Source organism: Phlebotomus papatasi, chromosome 1 (assembly GCF_024763615.1).
Source record: "Phlebotomus papatasi isolate M1 chromosome 1, Ppap_2.1, whole genome shotgun sequence".
In the NCBI taxonomy this organism is placed as follows: domain Eukaryota; kingdom Metazoa; phylum Arthropoda; class Insecta; order Diptera; family Psychodidae; genus Phlebotomus; species Phlebotomus papatasi.
In genome coordinates this window covers 44,291,921-44,310,905 of record NC_077222.1, presented here as the reverse complement: position 1 = coordinate 44,310,905, position 18,985 = coordinate 44,291,921, and the positions used below count along the sequence as shown (strand labels likewise).

General features: G+C 32.5%; 1 protein-coding gene across 9 annotated transcripts in view; it reads left to right on the top strand.

The window, feature by feature from the left end:
- The first annotated feature begins 12 nt into the window (after positions 1-12).
- LOC129798402 (G protein alpha o subunit) overlaps positions 13-18,985 on the top strand; it is a 64,105-nt gene continuing 45,132 nt past the window's right edge. Inside the window, exons 1-3 of one of the 9 annotated variants that reach the window (XM_055841535.1) lie at positions 13-216; positions 1,122-1,149; positions 1,297-1,446. In XM_055841535.1, coding sequence (XP_055697510.1) covers positions 1,329-1,446 — 118 coding nt within the window. In that variant the 5' untranslated portion in view covers positions 13-216; positions 1,122-1,149; positions 1,297-1,328. The other 8 variants (XM_055841539.1, XM_055841541.1, XM_055841540.1 and 5 more) reach the window with 8 other exon arrangements.

The following is an 18,985-nucleotide window of genomic DNA, read 5'->3' as shown; positions in this document are numbered from 1 at the left end:
TTTTACTTCTCCATAATGTCAACTTCAGGCAACCCGAAATATGGTGGACATAGTGTTGCCATAAGATTCTCCGACAGAAATTCACTGATAAAATTTGCGTGCGTGAGTTTTATGTGGATAACTGCGTGAAAATCGTAATATTGTTCTAAAAGATTATACCTTGTACGTTCAGTGTTCAACCCGTCATATTTGATTTGCAGCAGAAAGTTTGTACAGGTGTGCAATCAATCTCAGAAAATTACTGCAACTGATAGAAAAGAAGTGTCGCACAATTTACACCTTATTATCCAAATTTCCCGTACTTGTGGTCATTCTGGAGGTAACATTTGCATGCGAGTGTTCCCTGCAGGTGCCGGCACAGGTGGGGATTACAAGAATTCAGATAGAAAATCTATTAAATGAGCCATAAGAGTTTGACGTAAACTTTTCGCCTCCACCCTCTCCTATATTTGGGACCAAAATTCTCACCCCCCAAACGCATTTTCAACCTCACCCCACAAAGCGCCACATCGTATTACTCTCTAGGTTCTGTCAACGAAAAGGTGGCAATAACACCGGGATCAAAACTCATAGAATTGTCTTTTTGCAAGGAGTTAACTCCGTTTATTCCTAATCATATTATAGACCCAATAGATCCTTAATCAAAATTCATAAACTTTTTGCAATAATTAGGAACTTAGGTTTAATGCACTTAATCTTTCTAAGCATTTGAAAAGAAAGTACTATCGCGGAAGATCGTGAGATATAAATTTATTCTGCAATAATAATGTCTATTTTTATTCTTTACTATCTAATTTATTTTCTGAATGATTTGCATATTTGCCTACATTTTCCTCACAAGAGATTTCTGAATTTGAAGCTAATATGTAAAAAATTTTTCTTTTCGATGATAAGATTAATGGGCACGTAACTATTGGACAAAAAAATAATCATATTTTTTTTATTATGAGCGGTCAAAGATTATTTAGGGTGACAAAGTTTTTCTTCAATCATCACGCAATACTTAATCTTTTGAAATTATATTGCCAAAGTAATTTTATATGACTTTAGCCCTAACTCAGTTACTCACCCCTTTCTGCTGAAAACCACAACGTAATATGGTATCTTCCATCAATTCCCAGGTAGCCGCTAATTTGGACCACAAAGGCAGTAAGAAAAAAGTGTGATTGCGTGAAGTGTGTGTTATAATTATCTGTTGGCAAGCACCGTCACAAAGTGGCTTTAAATTGAATACTAAAAAGAGCATTTTGTGAGGATATACCAAAAACTAGAAATATTTCTTGTGTATTCCTAAAGAAAATTCATCGAATCAATCACGTTCTCAAAAAATGGGATGCACTTCGTCGGCGGAGGAGCGAGCAGCAATAGCAAGATCCAAACAAATTGAGAAAAATCTCAAAGAGGATGGTATTCAAGCAGCCAAGGATATTAAGTTGCTTCTGCTCGGTAAGCCTAAAAGCCTCAAAAAAATGTTCTTTACATACAGATTTTTTTTTCAATTTCTATTTGCATTTAATACATACATATTATAAATATTTCTCATTTGTGGATAATATTTTTAAAATAATTAAGATATTCTTAAAGTGATGGCTTTATAAGTTACAAGCAAAAAATCGTAAAATTCTCGAAATGCTCGAAATTTGGTAAACGTTTTTGGTGAATTGAGAAATGTGAATATAAATCACGTAATAAATTATACTCAAATTAATACTTCAAACATTCTTGAAATAAATTACTTTACTCTTCTGGGAAGGCTATATATATATATATATATATATATCATCGGTTAAATCGACCGTCGTTATATCTGCATTTATTTTGTGTCTGCAGTTGTAGTGCTTTGCGTGAAATACTGATCCAAATTAAATGCAGATACGACAACTGCCGAGGCAACTATTGTTATATATGCTTAAAACAATCTCAGTGGTCTCAATACAGAATCACTTATGTGTAAAAATACAGAATATTTTATGTGTCTAAATACAGAATCACAACATAAGTAAAATTTCTGTTTGGTCAAAAGAAATTTACTAAATTGTTTCGTTACGGCGTGGATTTTTTTAAAAATCTTTTCAAAAGAACTTTACTGTATAGCCTAAATCTAAACCCTTTCCAAGAGTTTTACATAGTTATAAAAATGTATAAAAAAAATCACAATATGACTGAAATATTTAATCACTAAAAATTAATAAAATATTAAAAACTAATATCACTAAGAAAAAACTAAGAAAACATTTTTCTAGATGTTAAGTAATACATAATAAAGATCGTATCGATATGCATCATCACTTATCTCAACTTTTTTGAAATAAAGAAAAAATAGTAGAAAATGCATCAAAATTTTAGAACATTATCGGTTTTGTTCAATATGATCTTTTTTTGACTTAATTATGGTCTTAAGTTTGTCGGAAGTGCTATCTCAGTTTGCACGAATGTCAGACTTGTGAATACCCTGCTAATCACGAGGAAGGGCTGCCTTCAGCTCATCAACACTTTGCTACTTTTTAGTCCTAACCTTGACCAACAAAATGCCTCTTTTGGAGGAGTCAACCGATCTTGCATCCTAAAATCGTTGAGGTCACTGTGCTCCCAAAATGAACTACGAAATATTTTTTTTTTAGCCAAATCTTGTTCGGAGCGTGATTTCTGCGACGTTGTCGAGTCTTGATCGAACTTCCATTACTTCTTACTAAAATTTTTGTTTGTCCACGACTCCAACACTTCTTCCAGGACATTTTCCAGAAACACATTGGCATTCATTTTGACGTTATAGCCTAAAAAGCCCTGTGGAAAGCGATAATTTGTCTTCAAGGAAGGCCAGACCTTCAAATAAGGTGGTTCTTGACTTCCGGTGGTCATTCGAACGTCTAAATTATCCTATGATCTTTCCTTTAGATAAACACAATCATTTTGTTTCCACATCTATTGCTCAATTGAAAATTTTTCTTCTAAGAAAAAAAAATGATATTCTGGAACTGACTTCTAAGACTTTTTGAATGATTGTAAACTTGTTCCTATACTCTTTAGAACCGCTTTAAAATAAATGAATTTGAAAGAATATGTAGGAATAATATTAAGTTTCAATAACAATAAAAAGTGGTTTGATAAAAAGTAGGCTCATATTAATGATTTCAGTATCAGCTACACTAAGTAATATGGAGAAATGGAGGGACTACTGCAGGGTAAGATAGGGGAAATTTGGAATCATGAGCTTCCAAAAGAGATTTTAGATTTTAGAAAGATTGCAAAAGATTTAGATTGCAAAATGAAAAAAAACAAACGAACAGATAAGTTGTAATGATGAAATTCAAGTTTCCTCATTGAAATTTTTAGGCAAATTATTTAAAAAATTAACGTTAAAATATTTTTTAACGTAATATTAACACATGTTTTTTTTCAATTTAATATTTTTTTTAAAGTCTCAACTTAATAATAATAATTTAATATTCTCACATTGCAATTTCTCACTATAAAATGCTAGTCATAATTTTGATGGTTTGAAATTTATTCGCTTTTTTTGTAGTTATGATTGCTTTGTTGAATTATTAGCCTAATTTTGCATTGTAGGGGAAAGTGCCCATACTTGATACTATTTGAAGCTTCGTAATGACTAAATTTTCTATGTTTCACAGTATATATGTGACTCATCGCAACCATATTTCAAAAACTATGGGAAAGTGGCCAGTTTTTAAAATATATTGCTGAGTGACGTTTATTAAAAAACATAGGAAAAATTTAGACATTACGAAACTTCAAATGGTGTCAAGCATGGGCACTTTCCCCTACACAATATTTGGGAAATGAATGATATTGTCATTGTACAACACACATGTTTCGCCGTTGTCTATGTCTCTATGACAATCTCCACATTGGCGCCTCTAGGGTTTCCGCTGTACTACCCTTATACAACATATTTAGAGGGCTACTCGTGGGGGACGATTGAAAAAAAAAATAGCAGTCTAAAGCGAATGAACGATTGCGTTGCGAGGACCTCACTATTTAAATATTTATTTAATAAACTGCACGACTCAACCATGCGTATCAACATACAAAATTCACAATGGTGAAACGAAATTATGTACACCAATAATATTATTAGGTGAGATTCTTAATAAAATCCTTTTATTAAAATTAAAAAATATCCTGCGAAAATTTTAAGTCTTCTGATAGTGCTTAAAGTTTGCCAAAATGTTTCTTGCAATTCCCTTAATAAGAATTTGTTTTATGACTATACTTTCTCAACAATCTGACCGTCCTCTCATTCGAGTTAAATAGCTCCAAACTAACAGATACGATTTTTGGTGAAGTAAATCGAGTAACATAGTACATTGATGCAGGATTCCTATACCAATTTTTCCAGCATTTTTAAGATCATCCTTCTTCATTTTCTCGATAGCTTCCTCTATAATAGGGTTCTTATGTCTGGGATCTTATGAGAACGAATCGGACACAAATTTTAGTATTTGTTAGGACCCTAGAGCTCTCGATAAAAAAAAACGGAAATCTAAACCCTACTAACCAAAGAAAAAATCATTTATTTTAGCTATAACATTGTCATATCATATTTATATGTAACATTTGTATATGTACGTACATATCATTTTTCTTTTCCATCCAATCCAAATGGGTTTTAGTTCAAAAATTACATTTATTCACAAGTTTTTATAAGGGTATACCTGCTTAATATTAAAGAATCTCATCTACAAGAAGCTAATCTAGGTTTAACACTATTTTTTTTATTCCCTACCAACCATGCTCTCTCAATAAACCCATTATAAATAACCAGAGGATTGCCGGAAAAAGTTAAATGGTTGCCGGACCCTCCGTTAAATTTCATTGCTGTGTATTATATGGTCAATTTTACACAACTAAACTTTCCACTAGAAGCTTATACACACATATGGTCAAATTGCTTCAAAAGTACATTGTATAATTTTCAACGCATTAACGTTTAGTATTTTGATAATTTTATCAAATAATTTAAATTTTAACTTAGAATTATTTTAACATAATCTTTAGGTGCCGATGATGGAAAGTTAAGTCTTACTATGATTCACCGGTATAAGGTGAGATTCTTAACAATCTCACCTACTATAATCCTAACAAAATCTCATGTCCTCCGATCGGCCCCAAACTTTGTCAAAATGTGTTTGACCACTTCCTGATCACAAATATATAGATGGCTAAAAAACGTTCCCGTCCGTCCGTCCTTCCGGCCGCTCTTTGGAGCTTAATATCTCCTAAACTAAAAGAGATATTGACTTGCGTTAAAGGTTTTATATCGGGTGAAAATTGGAACATGGTGCATTGACCCCCCCCCTCACCCCCCACCCTCCTTCCGCCATTTTGAATTGCTCACGTTAAAATCTCACCTACAAAAAGCTGATTTAGGCTTATAACTAGCTATTTGTATATAGATGAAATGTCAGCTTAGACAACATGTAATATAATATATATCTATGCAAAAATGAAAAAAATCGCAAAACATTGTTTTGAAGGAGTAGGGGACAATGCTAAAAATAAATGGATCATCAAAAATCATTTGAAAAGTATCATTTATTTAACTAAATAATAAATGAATAAAAACAATGAAAAGTCATCATTGTGAGTAATAAGTTTACGATAAAACATGTTCTATTATGATAAATGTACATTCAAAGTTTGAAATTTGATCCATGCTTTGCAAAAGGATCAAATTTGGATCAATATGATCCTTTTATTTTTCCCAGTGGAGGGATGGGCGACGAATTAAGGGCATATCAACGGACTTTGGGTTGACTTATGGGTTGATCCCCCGAGAGTCCCAAGTCTCTTTCTCTAACCTTTTGTCCTCTAGAGCTAATTAAGGACAGACGGACGGACAAACAGCATAACATATTGTCTCAGAATACGTGTGAAATGCAAAAATACGTTAAGAAAAGTGGCCCCGGAAGTGGAAGATTGAAATTTTGGGAGTGAAAAAATACACTCGAATTACTGATATCCAAAGTCTACATACAAGGGTTTTTTTTTTACTGTTGTATATATACTTTTAAGCTTATTAGACGCTTGCACAAGTGAAAAGTTAGGCAATATAGATCGTTCAAATAATTTGTACAAAATAGATTTTTTTTTATGCAGCTTCAACCTCTGCAGGACAAAAGATTAATAAACAGAAAAATCAACACTGATGAAAGATCAGCTAATCACATATTCTCAAACTCTAAAAGTACTATTAAGATAGAGAACATCTATATACTGACAATTACTAATAATAACATAAGAATAATATAGTTAAGGATTAGGTTCATTCGTGCAAAATGATTCTTTTTTTAGAGGAGAAACACTTTATTCACTACAAAGTTGGAAAATTTCTGTTGGATATTGTTTAAGTTCAGTGATATAGTGAGGATTTTAATTCATTCTTCTAATATCAAGGGTGTGTTGGTTGCTCATGCGCATCTCTAACAGACGCCTGTTCGTGGTAGTTTTTCCAATACACTTGGGTAATGTTATAGCTCGAACTCAAGAGGAGAACAATTCTATTTTGAGTTAAATATAGGGGAAGGTTTTGCAGGTCCGTACTAAAAAAGAAGTCCAAGATTTAAGATTTTTACTGAATGCCACACAAACCGAATCAACTATGTCAAATAAATCTCTTACTTATTGGGTTCATAATTTTGTCTCACAAAATTCCTGGAAGTTCTTGGATTTTCCTCTACAGGAACATGAAAATATAGCGGTACTTTTTAAGAATGTAACCCTGGTTAACTAAGCTTCGTACCACTTTTTCCCACCTCTGTAGGCCTCATTTTCCCCGGAAACATTACACCGGACACAAAAAGTTGGGCATCACTACTGAGACGGAACTTTCATCTACTTGTTTTCACCGTTTGCAGAAGGTATCACGCAATAAAAAATCAATTTTAAGCTATTTTTCTAACACATGTTTTTTGACATTCGGAAAACCATTTTTCCCTGCATTCTGACAGTCAGTTAAGAGCTTGGTTAAGTGTGATTCTCTCATAATCACACCTATTCTAATCCTCGGATTCTCTCTGACATCATCCAAACACTTTTACAGAACATATTTCGGACATAACTGATTTAGAAAATGACCAGCCACCAATTTAAAGTGAAATGTGGGAAGTTCCACTTTAAAACAAGGAAAATTGAATGAGAAATACTCAAAATACATCGAAGTGGCAATTAAAGAATTACATCTACCATAAGCAGTCTAGTTTCATCACTGCACAAATCAGAAAACAGTAATCATATCTATTGTAATCCTCGTGTTTTCTCTAATGCCTCGAATCTGTCTTACAGAACATTTATTGAACATCATTGATTCTTAAAATTACCAGTGATCAATTTAAATTAAAGTGAAATGTGAAAAATTCCGCTTGAAAACAAAGCATATTGAATAAAAATTGCTCAAAATGCACTGTATGGGCAATGAAAGAATCAAACCTACCAGATAGCAGATTTAGGCTTAATGTTTGATTTGAGAAAAGCGCAACAAAAACATCTGATGAAGTCTCATTTTTCTGTGGAAGTGCGTGTTTTTCATCGAGATTTTCTTGAAAAATGTTGTAATATCCTAATTTTTTTTTGTCAACTTGTGCAGTGGAACCTCTGGATGGGTCAAATATCCAGAGCGGCGTGCATAATGTGACTCCAAACAGTTAGGAATTTTCAGAGTTGATGATCAATAATTTGGACTGATCTTTTTACGAATATGCAGAGAAGGTAATCTTTGTAAATTTTCCTCCACCCACTAAAACGACCCCCTTCGAGCGAAACGTTTTTTGACGGTAAATATTAACCCTGATAAATCCTCTATAACGCCTAATATTGTTTTTTTTTTCGAAAAGACATTTGAAGCATGAAAAAATGCATAAAATAATACACACCAGAATTACGATTTTAGGCCCATTATTTATTTTTGCTTCTAGAACCCAGGAAAATAGGCCTAGGCTCCAACGTTTATCAGGAAATGTGAGATATGGGATTAGCTATTAGAATATATGACCATGGATGATATTCATTTAGTAACCTGGAAAAAAATCAACATTTACAAACCTGCGACGTTACGAACCTTCCCCTATATTATTTGATACTCACGCATTAGGAATTAAAGATTTAGTATAAGAAGGAATTATAGATTTAAAAAAAGAAGATTTTTTCTTTGTTTTTTTTTAATTTTTGTTTTTATTCATAAGTCGAGAATTATGTCCGATGCACAATAACTTTTGTTTTGTAGACATGTTTTTGACATTTCTATGAGAGTGAATGAGATCTAGATCTAGTCGTCTCGCTCATTCCCTTGGGAAATTTTGAAAACATGTTTACAAACAAAAGTTATTGTGCGTCGGTCATTATGCCCGATGCACAATAACCTTTGTTTTGTAAACACATTTTTGACATTTCAGTGAGAATGAGCGAGATCTCGATCTAATTGCCTCTCTCTTTTTCGTTAGCAATTTCGAAAACATTTACAAACAAAAGTTATTGTGCGCAGGACATTATAATGTCCATCAATTTAAAGTAAACTTTTGTTTTGTAAACATGCTTTTGGTATTTCAGTGAGAGTGAATTAAATCTAGATATGGTCATCTTGCTTACTCACTCTCATAGAATATTTTGAAAACTTGTTTACAAACAAAAGTTATTGTGCGCTGCTCATAATAACTTATATTATAAAATTTGCGAAACTTTATATGAAAGTGAGCTAGATGATTATCTAGGTTTCAAACAAGATTTTCAAACACGTGTTCACAAAACACAAGTTATTGTGCGTTTGAAATAAAGGCATCTACTAACTAGAAGCAATTTCTTTTAAAAAAAAATGCTTTTTAAAGAAAATTTCCCCTATCCTTGTAGGCAGAAACGTCAGAATTTAAAAAAAAGCAATTTTTGACGAAAATTGCTTCTATTGTGTAGACACAATAATGGATAACGATTTGCAAAATTCATTACATGTTTTTTATGTGAATTTTCTCAATTTAATGCTACTATCAAATAATAAATCTGGTGACATTCTATTAGATGTGTGCTACACAGTAAAAAAAAAGAGATTACAAGGATAATCGTTGATCTGCTTTTCTACCACAATTATTCTTGTAAAGTTACTCAAATATGTATTTCAGAAAAACGTGTAGTCTGAATCTGAAAATATGTAATATAAATTTTTGTAATGGTAAACTGTGTAACAATCTGCGAGTGATTACACAGTTGTACACATTTTCATTACATTATTCCGTGTAAAATTACACGGTTTTCTGACAAAATGTGTACAAAGTACACAAATGTGTATTACTATACACGATTACATGTTTATGTAAAATTTACAATGAAAATCATGGTAAAGTAGCTGATGTTTTTACTGTGTAATTAATTAAAGTAAATTAAATGATCTAAATATAAGCCTGCATGTGGGACCCAATTTAGTATTTTTTTCTGTAAATTATCTATATGATATCGTGAATAGAGATTCTTTATTCTATCTCGAAACTTTGTTTATTTAATTGATTTTTTTAAATACACAGAAAAAGACCTTTTAGAATAAAATATATGATATCACTATACTCGCCCTTAGTCCAATTATTTGGTAATATTTTGGTGATCAATTCTTATTCCATGTGCAATAAAACTTGGATTTGGTTTTGTGTCGATTTTTTTTTCTTTTTACAAATCTTGGCTACATTGATATTTAAAATAGCCGATACTGTAGTCCGTATAGGAGACCGGGAAAAAATTAGCCACATATAGTGTTAGATAGTGGTATCTTATAATTTGCTTTCGAAGGAATATTGAGGAAACCATTCTTTATTCTAAATATATACTTCCCTTACTATTCATTGAAATATTTATCATCCACATACAAACATGTTTTGCACAAATTGTACACAATGAAAAATTTCATTTAGTGGCTAATCTACCCCGGTCTCCCCTATTCTCCCAAAAATTACATTGAGCAGGTAGAAAGTCAACTTTCTGTTTCCTTTTAAAGTCTCAGGAGATCAAGCACGCTGCGAATTTTACTTTACCATTATTTCTCATAATAACATGTTAGATGATGCGAGTGATATGGAAACTTAATGTCGGGCATTTGGAAGTTGAGGGTTACTTGAGGGGTATAGAAGAACTTCCAATTCACATATACATACATCGATATCACTTGTTTGCGTTCCTGGCCGGTTAAATGTTTTCGTGAAAATTTCTCCTCCTGAAAGAACTGTTGAGAAATTGACGAAAGTGTAAAGCTTTTTGGGCGGCTCCAGTAAAGAGAATAAATATAATTAAAAAAAGGTCTTTTTTCCGGGTTATTTTTTAAAGGAAATTTTCGTTTTTGATATAGTGCGCTTTAATGAACTTCAAGTGACATTTTTTTTTTTAAATCTTGAAAAAATGATGTGATAAATAAGGGCGTAAACTGAGAAAAATCAAGGTTTTCGAGATATTACCTGTAGATTTTTCTTCGTTCTCGTCCTTTTAAAGACTAAAAAAAAATCATGTGTATAAATATAAGGGAGGGTGCATAAAGCTCAAAGCTATGAAAGAAATTGACGTGCAATATTTTCAAGGAAAAATTCTATATAGTCTTAGAAAATCCTGCAAAAGGCGCGGTTGTCGTCATCATGGTATGATTCAACCACTATGGCACTTTAACGCAACGCAACTCCGGCACATACACTCGTGGAAACTCATTGGAAAAGTTGTCGAGTGTGTATTGTGCATAGTTATAGACTGGAATTGAATATATATACAGTTTTTACTTTCTATATATTACAAAGAGGGTGAGGATAAAATTGTAGATGTGAGTGTGAATTGTGGAAATCGTTAGGAAAACTCTCTGTATTGAGAGGATTGAGAGTGTGGAAAAGAAAGAGGAAAATGGCGGAGAGTTCCGTGAAAATTTCACGTTCACTGTTAAGTTTCATGTGATTTGTTAGTCATGGGCAATGAAAAAAATGTGTAAATTAAAAGGTGTACAAGCGTGCGTGATTGCTTAAAAGAAAAGTAAACAATTTGTATTGTTAAAGTGAACCTGACAAAAGTGTTTGAGAAAATCGCTGAAAAAAGCTTTTAGATTCAGAAAGGAGAATTATGTTCAGCAATTTTTTTACATTGTGGGTGTGTTTTTTTTAAAAAAAAAAGGTGGTTGAAAATCTATATCTTTGAGGAAGAAATGTTCATTAGGATTTGTAATGAAACTTACAAATAGGAAATACGGATTTCGATTAATCTCTTATTTTTGGAATTATGATTTTGATTTAACCAGAGTTACTTGACGAAAATGGGATGGTGTGGGAAGTTCTTGCCTGGATTATTTCATTTTACTTCTTTTTCGTGTATTTTTATTGAGTGATATTTAATTCTAAATACGTTGCAATACTGCGTTTACTGTTCTTTCTCGTACTCAAAAAAATCAATGATCTATGTAACTAAACTCTGATAGAAAACGCATTTTCTGCTATTAACCATATTGCCATAATTCTATTGATTTTTTCCTTGGGTTTTTTGTCAAGAGTGAGAAAGACAAAATGATAAAGTTTTCCATTGACTTTTTTTTGCTGCTCTTCTGTACCACAATATTCCGTCTCACTTCTCTCTTAATTTTCTCTCATCAATTGTGCAATTCAATCTTTATGGTGCCTTTCCAATCATCTGTCTAATCATATCACATATTCATTCTGTGAAGATTTTCGTCAAACATGAGGATTTTTTTTCTACTGAAACCATTTCGAAAAAAATACGATGCTTTTGTGGTTTCTAAGTGTAAAAGTGGTGAGAATGTTTTACTATGCATGTTTGTTTCTAAAGGGCGAAAAACTTGATTTTTCGCTTATTCCTCTTCATTTACCTACTCTCTAAATGTGGATGATGAGTATACGTGTGAGTGAGAGAAACGTAGAATTTTTCTAAAAGGGTGGTTTGAAGAATAGGAGTGAATTCCTAGTTAGTAGTGGAATATTGAAATATATAACACGAGAGCACATTCAACAGGGCGCTGGCTAGGTTATATTGAACATTTACAGGATTGCTCCCAAACGTTTGTTTTCATTAGAAAATTTACAGTATTTTCTAAAATATTGAAAAAAATGTTACCACATTCTATTCTCCTGCTTATTTTCACGATCTCTTACATAAATCCTTTTATCACACATAATGTTGAAAGAACAGAAATAGAGAGAGTAGTAAAAGTTCATCGCAATATAACAACAAAGGTGCGATAGATAATAATAAATGGAAATTAACGATATTTATCAATTTCCCGGGCCCTTTTTGTGATCAGACACCAAATCAATCTGCTTGTATCACGCGGCAAAAATCGGAGACCTTATCAGGCGATACAAACATAAATAATATGTACGTGAGCAAATTCACAGATATTAAAGGTTATACCTTATTAAAAATAATTATTATGTTATCTGAATACATCCTTATATTTAACATTCATTATTATACTAAAAAAATCATAAAGCCGAATATCAAAATTTTGGAGTATAAACATTACTCAATTTCCTTGAAGAATTTACAATTTTTAATGAAACTTAGTCTTGAATAAAATATTTATTGTGATCGTTGATTATTTACTATGTAATGTTTGGAAACATGTTTTCAAAACTACAATATTATGCGAGTATAACACTTTATCTACTCTATCTTTTACTGCTTTTTAATTTCATTTCTTTTTACATTTCTTGGAAAAAAAAACAGTTTCCACCTTTTAATTTCTAAAAAGAAAAATTATCGTAAAAATTATATGACACTCATAGTTTGCATGAAAATCTCGTTCAAATAAACTCACCATATAGAACTTAATTTTGGATACCAAATTCTTATAATAAAACATTTGGCATACTATCTTATACGAAAATAAAGTTGTATCGTGCTGTAATAATTATTTCGAAAATATTTAAAATTCCAAATTATTGAACGATAAAATAAACATACTTGACTCCTTTATAATATAATAATTTTGAGTTATTGAGGGATATTGAAATCGTTATTATTATTATTTAGAGAATAAATCAAATTTTCGAGTATCCGAAAAAATAGGTTAATAGCAGAAGTTGGTTATATAACTCTATAAATTTTGCACTCACATAAACAAGTAGCATAGAGTTAGTTCAGGATTAGTCAATAGATAATTTAAAATAAATTTCTGATTATTAAATATTCCTTCATGTTAATTATAAAAAAAAAACAAGAAGAAATTAAACATTATTATTAAACTAATGGCTTCTACAGGTTGGGTGTAATTTTCGTCAAAAATTGTATTTTTGACAGAATTTTGAGGTTTCCATAAACGTAAATGTTAAAACCATAGAATTATTCCTTATTATGTTTATTTATTTTCCTAAAGAATTATAATGCACACAATTGGTCAGTTAAATATCATGCCTTTAAAGTTAATGTGTTCTTTATGGGTCTTATTGGAGTTTATTTTTAGAAAATGGAAATAAAAATGTGGGGTTATTCGGAGAGAATCTCCGTCCGGATGCGGCAACACAACTGGTGGAGTTTTCAACCCAGAATCAAAAACTCAACTCTTCTACCAGAGCTCAACTAGATGGATAACTAGTCGTTGTCGCCGGATGATTGAAGGTTGTGTGTTGTGTCCATCCAGAATCCCTTGCACTGAATGCCTCCCACCAAACACAAAAATCCCCAAACCCAACGAAACTCAAGGATCAATGACACATTTGACCACTGAGGAAGACACGGAGCGTGTCGAAAGCTCTGGTAGAAGAGTTGAGTTTTTGATCCTGGGTTGAAAACTTCACCAGTTGTGTTGCCGCATCCGGACGGAGATTCTCTCCGAATAATCCCACTGTTGCATCAACGGCAATTTATTTCTTAGGAAATAAATTTGTTTGTGAAGTAAGAAAAAAAAGTAATAAGATCAATCATTGGTTTACTTTTTTTCCTTGAATCGTGCTCGTAATGCATATGAAAACTGGATATTTATAAAGTAAAATAATCTAAGTGTGAAGGTTTTTCATTTTTGGAATTCACGATTATTTCTATTAGTGTATATGGTACTTGGTGTCTGTTTAGGTAATGTAAAAAGTACAAGACAAGTATGATGTGTGAATTCTCGTGAAATACCTTTAAAATTTTACATATTTCGTCTGCAAAATTTTTCTAAGTGACGTAAATGACCATTATTAATATTGTTGTGTATTTTCCGTAACTTTGTCTTAATTCACCGGCTCACATTTTTTTTCGTAAGTTATGTGCAGACGATAGTTCATCTGAAATATAAAATACTATTTTCTCATTCTCTTGATGTACCTACTCATAAATATAGGTATGTAGTCATAGAAATACATAAATATGTTATAATTCCTTTGGTGACATTGGCGCAAAGTTTGCTGTAAACGAAATAATTTTTGGAATCATGAGATGATTTAGGATAATAATCGTATATTTTGAATTCTGAAGATTGGTCCTAGGATTTGTAAGTACGTGGACAAATTATGCCTCCCATTAGGTTAGATTTTTTTGGATGCATATAACATTAATATCGATTTAAATTTGTTTATAAATCACCATAAAATCATCTAGGAGTAGAAAATTGTTCAAGAATAGAGTATTTTAAAACTAACATTTTGAATAATTATTAGACCAAATCGGGTGAAAAATAGGCCCTCCAAGGTAGTTGACCTTTGACTTTGAATAATTCAAGATGGTAATTTAATCGGACAAACCGGCACTCAGTGGGTCAAATGGTAGAGGACTCGAACAATTTGAAAGATAGGACTTGACCAAGATTTTCATAGAACAAACCATATTTCTATCTCTTCAGTCTCCTGTAATTTTTGAGATTTTCCTGATAAATCTTTGAATATGCTCCAAATTCATAAAAAGGATTGTGTAAATGGAAATACATCCTATATAGATATATTTTCCTTAAAAAAATAATTAAGACCGCAAGAGATCACAAGATCCTAAAATATACGGTTACTCAAAAACTATGAATAATAAGTTTAGAGTAAAAATAATTTATTATTATTATTAATCGTATCGAGACACTTTATTTGGTATTACAATGTAATTATTACAAGGTGCCTCGTGTTGGAAGAATCTGCTGATCGTAGATCGACCAGGAACGCCTTCTCCGTAGTGAATGCTTCTTCCGTGCTCCTGAAGGTTTGTGGGCAGAGGCGGTGCATTTTATTACGTTTTATCACAGTGAAAAATATCTTTTTCTCGACATTCAGTTGATTGCACCGGGCGGGACTCGAACTCACAACTTTGAGAGTCGAGTCAGAGATCTCGTCCGCCCAAGACCAGCTGTCTTGCCTATTGCATCACTGAGATCCACATTAAAGCCATTATACTCTTATATCAATTTTTACTGCTCGAACTCCACGAAGAGAGCAGTATATATAATTCCTCGATTTTTTCACCCCTTCAAAATTTTCATCTTCCACCCCCCGGAGACCACTTTTGTCAACAAATCTTCAGGTTTCAGACGATTTCTAAGAAATGTCGTCACGCTGTTTGTCCGTCTGTCCGTCGCCCGTCCGGCTGTCGCCAGCTCTAGAGGGCAAACGGTAAGAGATAGCGACTTGGGACCTAAGGGGGACCCCCCCCCCCATAAGTCGACCCAAGAATCGTTAACATGACCCTTATTCGCCCCCCTACCCTCCAAAACCACGTTTTTTGCGATTGCTAGAAAACGCGTCATGCGATTTTTTTTTCATTTTTGAATATGTTTAGAACCCAGACGAACATTTCGTCTATATACGAAAATACCGTTGAATCATATTCCTAATAACGGTTTTTCATGGTCAAAGGTTAAAAAGAAATTAGAGAGGGTATTTATCAAGCAAATGCGGTCATGTCTGGGCTCGTTGGAAAGGTCTTGGAATTTCCTATAAAGTTGAACCGGTTCCAACCGGTAATGAACCGATTCAAAGCTGATAACTTATTTTTATCCGAAAATCGATACTTTTAAAACAATTTTGGAGGATTTTTTGGATGATATATGAATCGGTTCAAATCGATTGAGATTGAGAACCGGTACACGGTAAATGATGCGAAAGTACTTCTGAGGTATATAGAATCTAAAAAGCCTGTTTATGATAACTTCCCTTTCTTTCAACTCCATGATCTTCAGGAACTCTGGTTCTTTTATTTTAAGGAGAATATTTCTGTAAAGGAGACATGTTCTTACACGCAATCCTTTTCTTGGAATCGGGTCATTCGAGGATATTTATAGAAAAATCTATATAACTACAAGGAGAATGGAGAGATAGGGATATGGTTTCTTCTAGGAAAATTTTCCTTGATTTCTCCTTTAGAAATTGTTCTTTGGCATCAAAAATTAATAATATATCACTATTGAGAAAAAGCAAGTTTCATAAAATAATTCTACACATTTCCTATCTCAGACACTTGACGTGATAGTCTATAAGTTTCTTCGGGAGATATGTTAAAGGCACACCAAGAACTCCGAAAATACCGTTCTTTTCACACATAACAAGTTTTGATTTTCTTGTGTAGTAAACGCTTGATAGCTTTAAAAAGCTATTAGTTTATATGAGAGTTACCAGATGGGGCAGTCAGAGAGAAAATCTAAAAATATATATTTAAGCTTAAGTCATTGGTCGAGTTTAAGTCATTAAGATCGCTTATGTCGTTTTCAAGAAATAAAATGTCAAACTTCTGAATTTTCAAAAGGATTTCGTTAATTTTCTATATATCAACGACATAGTTTTAATTGACAGTCCTTTTAGTTTCGAATCTCAGTAATTTTTAAATTACTAGCTAGTTGGACCAGCTCCCATACTTTTCTGCCCATTGCCCTTTATTATGAACCTTTGATACCTATGTTTATTTAGCAGTTCTACTCAAGTGTACAAGTGAGAAAATTATAAGGCTATTTTTTATATAAATGTAGTGAATTCAACGTTTTTTCAACTGTAGAAACTGAAAATATAACTGAAAAGACCTATCTTCAATTTTTGATTTAAAAGAAAGTTAAAGTGTAAGTGGAAAAGAAAGTTGTTATCGGATCATTTTTCTTGCACTATCACGGACTTTCGGCCAAATTAATTTTGGCCGAAACCCAACAAGACGTTCAAGACGTTCTGCATCGAAGCAATACGTACAATGGGGTGTGCACAATCAGCTGAAGAGCGTGCAGCAGCCGCTCGCAGTCGGTTAATTGAACGCAACCTCAAAGAAGATGGAATTCAAGCTGCTAAAGATATCAAACTTCTACTGCTTGGTAAGTGTTTCGTTCCAAGGCATATATTTAACTGTGAATATATTTCATATCACAGTTATTGTAATTCTGTAATTTGGTCTACCACTTCTGAAAAGCCTTATATTCACGTAGTATACACATACTTACCATTTTTAACATTTCTTATTTGAGAAATGAAGACCTGCTTAACTCTAAGGTATTTTAATTTTTTTTAATATTATTAACAACTTTTAATAAAAACCGATATTAAACCGTTTCAAGTCTGTCGGATACCCGAACTCATTGATATGTTGAAAATGCGATTTCTAAAGAAATGAAGATGGACATTTCGTGGGGTTTAAGGACGATTGAAAAACCGGTGTATCATAAAGAAAATAATTTTTCCTGACTAAGTTATTTTTTCCTTGTGTTTATACGTTATAGCAAAATAGAAGGTTGAAGGAATCTAGCATATTTTTTGGAAGTCTCCAGCTATTTGCTATATAGTAAATTTTTAAGCTCAAAAATGACGATTTTTTAAATTCTCAAAATGAAAATCAATTTTAAATACTTTTTATACTTCCAATTTTTTTTTAAGCAAAACCGTTTTTGTGAAAAGAAACTACATTACTCAAACAAAATATTTTTCATTAGATTGAAAATTATCATTCATTAGTATTTTCAGAAAAATTACTTAAATTTTTAGGCTATTTTTGTCCCTATCGTTCATAGAGATAAAAAAATACACCAAATCAGACTCTGTTGGGTTTTCGAAGGCCAGATATCAGACCTTTTGCTAATTTTGTTCATTGGTTTCATATTTATTGCTGATTTTCGGTGAGCGAAAACTGTCTCGTCGTTAAAGGGTTAATGGAGATAAATGTAAGAGACTTCAAAGCCTTCTCTCACTAATACATGGCTCTTATGGAATGCATTTAAATAGTGCACTATTTAACCTTAGAGAATAAATTATTCAGAGAAACTTCTTATTTTTCGGGTAAAATCATTGATCATTTAAGGTAAATATTTATTGTTCTGCAAATGTCTCATGTTTCAATATGTTTAAGATGTTTGCCAATAACAGAAGAATTCCTAGAAATTATTTTTTAATCCCAATATTTTTGTTATACGTTCGTTATACGTTTCTTGCGTCACAGGGACTATCTCCAAATCAAAACCGACAATTAAAATCGAATTAGATCTAAAAGGGGTATGAAAGACAATGAAAGTTCTATAAAAATGTACTGCAGTAAAATATTGCTAAATGTTAAAAAAATCGAGGGCATTCAATGGGTCACGTGTCCCGGGTTCGAATCCCCTTTAGATCACCAGGAATTTTTCTGGCGTTAAAGGTGTTCGGATTGCATCCAGTGAGCTTCACTGCACTTGATTTCACGAGGCTTGGGACTGACAACCTCACGCCGTATAAGAAAAAAATAATAATGCATGTCTAGAAATCCCCTTGTGGGAAGGCCTAGTTCCTTCATGGAATGTTGTGCCAGCATTATTATTATTATTATTAAAAGGAACGAATGAAGCGTGGAATCGAATGAATTTCCCCATGGAAAAATGGCTCTCAAATCTTAGTCGCAGTAGATAAAAAAAAAAATCTAATGCAGATTTGGAAAGATCATTTTATTGTGATTATTTTAAACCATTTCTTTGCTTTATTCCAATGGCTGGTTAGCAAACTCCCGCACCTTCTTCTTAATTCCCCTCATCAGGTTCTTGACAAGCTATTCTCCACGGGCTCTGACGACGTTTTTCCATTTTTGCTTGAAATCAGGCAAACTTTTAGCT